The 6,958-nt window shown below is 36.4% G+C and overlaps 1 protein-coding gene across 1 annotated transcript; it reads right to left on the reverse strand.

Moving 5' to 3' along the window:
• Positions 1-1,280: 1,280 nt before the first annotated feature.
• On the reverse strand, positions 1,281-3,228 carry LOC113734504 (UDP-glucuronate 4-epimerase 6-like). The gene has a single exon (XM_027261079.2). The coding sequence runs from the start codon at positions 3,081-3,083 to the stop codon at positions 1,704-1,706; it is 1,380 nt and encodes a 459-aa protein (XP_027116880.1). The 5' UTR covers positions 3,084-3,228; the 3' UTR covers positions 1,281-1,703.
• Positions 3,229-6,958: the final 3,730 nt, after the last annotated feature.

The raw sequence follows: 6,958 nt of genomic DNA on the forward strand, positions 1-6,958 counted from the left end.
GAACAAAGGTTTCAGATGCCGACGTTTGAATGTTTGTTAAGAATATAAAGTTTGATTTTTTCTTTCTGACATATTCCAACTTGGAGGACAGTTAGACAGACCTGGCCATGATTATTTGCTCAATGATTACCATAAAACTTGCTAATTTCATGATATTGAGAGTTGTCTTCTCATCATGTTTGACTACTCAGAAATTCCTTGGCATTTTCTCCCCACACTGCTTACAAATTTTAACCTAAAAATCTTCTTGATGGTGATGATTGAGATACATGCAAATCTGAGTCCATTGTACCCTCCCACGTTTTCTTTAGGAGCCAACAAAAATTAAAAAAGAAACAAACAAACAAAATTTTCCTAGAAATTCATTTCTTACCTCCCTAAGTTCCAATTTCCATACAGCAGGTGATGACTCTCTGACTTTTGTATTTAGAAACAAAAAAGGGAAATAGTACATTAGAAAAGACGCTAAAATCTATCTATTTCATGACACTATTATCCAAACAAACTCAATGACATTACACATAATGCCCGTAACAATTTGGCCTTTTTCTTTTCTTTTCTTTTTTTTTTTGATAAGGGGAGGATAAAATTTAAAAAGCGCAAACGGAGAAGAGGGTTTTTTTTTTATTTTTGAAAGAAAAATTTGAATCGATGACTTCTGATTTCTGAAATTTTAACCTTAGTCACTAAATCAATCAATTTGACGTGCTTATATTGATAGATAAAATAACCTTAAAAACATGAGGTTGTCTAGGTATAGCTAGTGAGCTAGTGTTATACACTCTAGAATTTGAAATCCCACCCACCTTCCCATCCCAGGGGCAAAGGGAAAAAAGTAATGAATAAAAATCCTTCATAGTCCAAATGAACATAAAGCCCAACTTGCCTGCAGCAGCAGTATCTCTTCTTCTTCTTCTTCTTTGATATAAATGTTGAAAGCCATGTTTTTTTTTTCTAGAAGTAAGTTAGAGACTTTTTAAAATGAAGAGACACTTCAATCAATAAATGACATCTGATAAATTATTGAGCAGTAACTTGCTCAAAACATGCTTAAAACTTTTCTTTAATCTTCTTTTACCAATTCATGTACATCAAACATACATATCCCTTCATATTTTTTGTATCAAATAATACAAAGAAAACATTTTTCTGATTCTATACAAGATGACTATGATCACCCACTTGTCATAAAAATAAAAAAAAATAAATATATGTAACAAAAAAAAAAAAGAAAGGAAGACAAACTCCTACATAACATAACAAATAAATAAAGCCAATAATTATGAAGAATCTTGATGCATGTCATGATTATGTTGGTTGTTCCAGCAAATTACAATTCTTGATGATGATACACAGGTTGATCTGTACCACCTTTTTTTTTTCAGTACAGAGACAACCTTTAATCCCTAATCCCAAAAACATAGTATTAATTATTACAGCAGGTACAATTTCAAGATCTACAGTTGTGCTTCCTTCTCATATGTTTGACTGTTTTATGATGTTGTGTACATAAAATCTATGTCTATACTCTATACCAAAGAGCAGTAACATCAAAATCCAAATACAACATGAACATGGAAAAAAAAAAAAAAAAAAAAGAAGAAGAAGAAGAAAAAGTGGGATGAGTTATAGACCTATTGAAAAAAAGGAGAAAAGCACCAGCCCTGGTGATGATTGAAGATTATGCTAATCATGAATCATCACTATGTATGCTCATTGGTGGCATCAATTTCCTTCTTTACCTTTGATTGGATCCCATAATAACTCAAATACCACTTGACAAACTTCCTCAACCCTGTAGACAAATCTGTGGTGGGCTGGTATCCAAAGTCCTTGTAAGCCAAGCTAACATTAGCATGTGTATAAGGAACGTCACCGTTTCGGGGCATCTTAATAACATGCTTTTTTGCCTTGACATTTAGCAACCCTTCCAATATGGAAACCAATTTCCCCACCGACACCGGCGACGTGTTACCCAAATTGTACACCCTCAATTGCGCCGGCGCCCGCTTCTTCCCGCCGCTCCCGGTGCTCTTCTCGGCCGTGTCGAGCGCCCCGACGCACCCCTTCACGATGTCGTCGATGTAGGTGAAGTCACGCGCCACCTCCTTATCATCTTGCGTGACATACAGATTAATCCCCTTGCCTTGCAATATGTCCTTGGTGAAAAAAAAGTATGCCATGTCTGGCCTACCCCAAGGACCGTAAACAGTAAAAAACCTCAGCCCAGTTAAGGACAGCCCGTAAATATGATTATAAGTATGTGCAATTTCTTCGCCGGCTTTCTTGGTGGCAGCATACAGGCTCGCTGGCTGGTCAGTCCTATGCTCCTCGGAGAATGGGACGTTTTTGTTAAGCCCATAAACCGAACTTGAGGACGCCCAGACAATTGCCGGCTGTGGATCGGCATTTTTTGCGACCTCAAGCAAATTCACGAACCCGGCAATGTTTGACTTTATATAAGACAAAGGGTTCTGCATTGCATAACGTACACCGGCCTGAGCTGCTAAATGCAGGATATGGGTAAAAGGGACAATGTCAAACAGCTTCTCGAGCAATTCTGCGTCGTTCAAGTCGCCTTCGACGACGAAAATTTGATGCTTGGTGAGCAAATCTCGTCTGGCACGTTTGAGGGATGGGTCGTAGTAGGAGTTGAAGTTGTCAAGGCCTAAGACCCCATCACCTCTTTTTTTCAATGCCAGCGAGCAGTGGGACCCCACGAACCCGGCCGCCCCGGTGACCAGCACGGACAGTCCGTTGGGGCGGCGGGGGGTGGCGGAGTGACGGACTTTCTTCTCCCAGCCAGCTCCGCTGCCGTAGAAGGCGGAGGAGAAGAGGTTGTGGGTAGTGTGGTGGATATGGTGGGGGTTTTCTGAGAGTGGAGGGTAGTTTAAAGTGAAGAAAAGAATAAGAAGGAGAGCTACAAGAAGGGTTACTCTGAAGAGAAGCTTTGAGGATGCAGCTATGAGTTTTGTGCTGTTAACTTTTCTAATGTAGCTGTTGTACCTCTCTAGCTTGGTCGTCTTGCTGAAATCTGGTGGGGATGAAGAAGCCATTGTTGTTGTTGTTGTATAGTACTGCATTGGATTGGATGACAAGAATTCTTGAAGGAATCAAGAAACCAAGTATGGTTTTTTTTTTTTTTTTTCAAAAATATGATTTAAGGTTTTTTTTTCTTTCTTTTTTTTTTTTTTGAAGACTAGAGGGTGTGCTTTTGTTTTGTGAGACCCCCTAGCTAGAAGAGTGTGGAGATAGGTTGATTATAAAGGGATTTTTTGGGCTGCGGGGGGGGGGAGGGAGGGGGGGGGGGAATGTGGGGATAGGATATAGTGGGAAAGGAAGGGGGAAGGACAAAGAAAAAGATAGGTTGGTGTTGGTTGGAGGCCACTTTCTTTTTTTGTGTAATTTAACTAGCGTCACTCGCTTACAGATGGAAAGAAGAGGGAATGGAGTGGCTGGCGGGGAGTTGTGGGGGGTGGGGGGTTGGGGCGGGGGCGGGGGATGATGGGATTTAGTGCCCCTGGGATTTTAAATTATTACAGATTGGTCCAAGGCATTTATGTAATGAAAAATGCCAGCTGTGAAAGAAATTGGAAAATCTGAAAACCATGTGAGACACACGTGTACGAATGCTAACAAGTTTCTTTTGTTCAAAAACTATGCAAAAAAAAAGAACAAGTGAAATATGTACTTACTTAGTGCAAAGTGCAACAATGGGGGGATGATCCTCACTGAAAAGGTTCTCCTGTTTGTTTTGACAAGTATCTTAAGGTTGTGTTTGAATTGCATTTTCCGTCATTTTTCATAAAAAAATTATTGTAGCGATTTGATATATGTGAGGGAAAAAGGTGACAGGGAAATGTAATCACGGAAAACAACAATATTTTCCGACGGAAACAAGCAATCCAAGCATGGCCTAAGTTTTACATCTTGATGTACAAAATGAACGAAATAAAACATGTTCGAGTTACTCAGTCTATAAATATTGCATGACAAGAAAGATTAATACGTGACTGTGTGAATTTAGCCTCTCTCTCGACAGGCATTAATTTAAAACCAAAATCCCAACTAAGATTTAACGTCTTTTTTTTTAAGATAAAAAATTTTAATGAGCATCAACAAATATATGCTTATTTCCAATTGATAGTAGCTTAGCAAAGAGGGACCCCATTAGCTTATCATGTTGAAGAGAGACATAAAGAGGAAAAATAGTGTCAAATTGTGCAAGGTTGTTGCAGAGAAGAAATTTTAGGGTTCAAATGGAGAAAATAAAGGAAATCCCACATGGGATTGATCGATATGTCTAATAAATTGTTCTCTACATGGTCAAAGCGGTCTTCATAGTGTAATGGAATCTTAAAAAGATAGTCGTATTGTATATATATATTTTTTCTACTCATATTATTGTTTGGCTGTTAAATACGACCGTCTGTCACCGACATAGCACATAGAATTTTAAGGTGACTTACTTTTGTCCTGATTCCAGCATCTTGATGTAAAATTTTATGCTTCTTCAACCAATAATAAACTGATTTGGACTTGCATGGGTATTTATTGAAGTAGATCTTAGCTCAGACACATTAGAAGATGTTCCTTCGTTTTGTTGTCACTTGCAATTTACCTCGGAAGTTGCTGCATGCACTCTCTCTATATATATATGTATAAAACCCCATTCTGATCTGACTCATCCATGTTTCAAATTGCAGAATTTCATGCCAAGGTGAAAGATGTACCCCCAAAATAATAAAGAAAAAGTAAGATATGGTTTTATAATATAGAACTGTACTCTGGCCAACCTTTTCTTTCATCCAATTTGGCTTAATTTTGGATGGGAGCTAGTTTGGGGTGGTTGGAAATGCAATTGATAAATCTTGTGAATGGCTTATGGTCCGATTAAATTACTCATGCATATAAAAACAAAACCAAATAGCGTTATAAAGAAACATTTTTATGGTGCTAGGCCGATCGAGGGTTTCAGCCTAATAGTCCTCGCATCGTCAATACATTTTCTAATAATCAATTGAACTTTCTGCAGATTTGATAGTTCAAAAAGATTGACTATAATCCTCTTCGTTATCAACTCACATGCATCTATTAACTTAAGAATTGTTATTAATTATATTATGTTTTGTAACTAACTGTTTAGAAGAGTATTCAAACTCATCATATATCCTAAACACGCCAAATTAAGCAACCATCTAGAATATTAATTTTGGATGAGTCAAGTGTGGTGTTCATGTTCTTCCAATTGGTAGTAATATTGAAGCTTGTCCTTTTGAAGACTCTAATTAAGATGATGCTTCGTCTCGTCTGCGAATGCCACATTAAACAATTAGCTTTAGCTCATATTCATTGACTTGTTTGGATTACTTAAAGATCATATTTTATGAAATTTGCTATTAATTGACCTCAAATTACGTCGTAGATTCAGTTAGCAAGGTCGAGTATATTATATGAAATTTGCTATTAAATTACCTTGACTTTTATACTATTAACCTGTCTGAGACGATCTTTGTTCCAAACTGACAGTGCTGTATAATTTTTTTTAAAAAATTTATAATTGTTTCTCCTCTCTAGATTTGAGGGCGTATTCCATAATTTTCAAAACAAAATCTTTAAGTATGTTTACCCTCAAAATGGAAATTTTCCACTTAACTTCTAATACTTCATAAGTTAGAAGCTCATGTAATTATAGAAAAACTTGACGAGGGAGGACTAAGTGAGACATAGTTGTACAAGGCAAGGCAAATGTAACGGTTGTGTTTGGATTGCATTTTCTAGAATTTTTTTTATAGAAAAATTACTGTAGCGATTTGATTATGTAAGAAAAAAAGGTAATAGGGAAATGTGATCACGAAAAATGATGTAATTTTCCGGCGAAAAAATGACTATCCAAACAAGTCTGTTGATTTCTTCTGCCCTATCCTCCTTCCTTGCCCCAACCACAACATGGCAATGTACTTTGAACTCAACCACCATCACACATTTCAAGTGTAGAAAAGAAAATGAAAAGAAGATAATCCTTTATACATTGAAAATTTTTACTAGCATTCATATTCCCATCATTAGGTTAAAAGGACTACATAGCACTAATCAACCTATAAGAGGGCACATATATATATGTAATGTGATATTTCAATGAAGTAAAGTTATGTCTATATCATGCAGCTTCTTGAATGGACCAGCAACCTTTCTTGTTGTCAGGATGCAATAAGAGATCTTTCTTATCACCTATGAGTACAAATTGGAAAACATATTGGCCAATCTAGCTAAATTACCTAACTTGTTGATTAACAGCATAAACATTTAAGTCCTATTAATCATGGAGTCTTTTTATAAGTTTTGGTGGTCTCTCTATTTTTGGGGATACAACTGCCCACTTAATTAAGTTGAAGCAATTGTTGCAGTTAAAATTTAATTACTTTGCAAGTGAAGGAGTAATACAAATTATATACATCAAGTAATAATTAAAACCAAGAGTAGTTGAACTTAAACCATAAATGCTTGTTATCAACTTAATTTCCTACTCTTCAACTTCATATTGTTTTTGTATTTGTGATTCAACAAATTCAATTATTAACAATCCATTTGGCTTCCATTTTTCAGAAAATTTTTTTATTTTATCTGATACACAACGTATGTGAGATAAAAAAATATAATTACAAGATAAAAATATGGCTGCAAGACTTGTTCAAAAGTAAATTCCAAATTTTTTTTCCCAAATAATTGATTTTTGGTCAAGAAATTTATCCAAACCGACCCGGAATTAATTGATTTTGGGTCAACAAATTTATCCAAACCGATCCAGAATTAATTGATTTTTGGTCAAGAAATTTATACAAAATCACGTAGGATTCTTTAAAGGTGGGACCAAAATGTTGTTTACTTGCGTCGGTGTCGTTGACGGGAGACCTTCGCCGCCGGAGCAGGAATGGTACAGGAAGTTTCCTTCCCAACT

This window comes from Coffea arabica, chromosome 3c (assembly GCF_036785885.1).
Source record: "Coffea arabica cultivar ET-39 chromosome 3c, Coffea Arabica ET-39 HiFi, whole genome shotgun sequence".
Classification (NCBI taxonomy): domain Eukaryota; kingdom Viridiplantae; phylum Streptophyta; class Magnoliopsida; order Gentianales; family Rubiaceae; genus Coffea; species Coffea arabica.

Bases quoted from the DNA above. Each gene is read 5' to 3' on its own strand.
- LOC113734504 (XM_027261079.2), bottom strand. From the start codon at position 3,083: ATGCAGTACTATACAACAACAACAACAATGGCTTCTTCATCCCCACCA.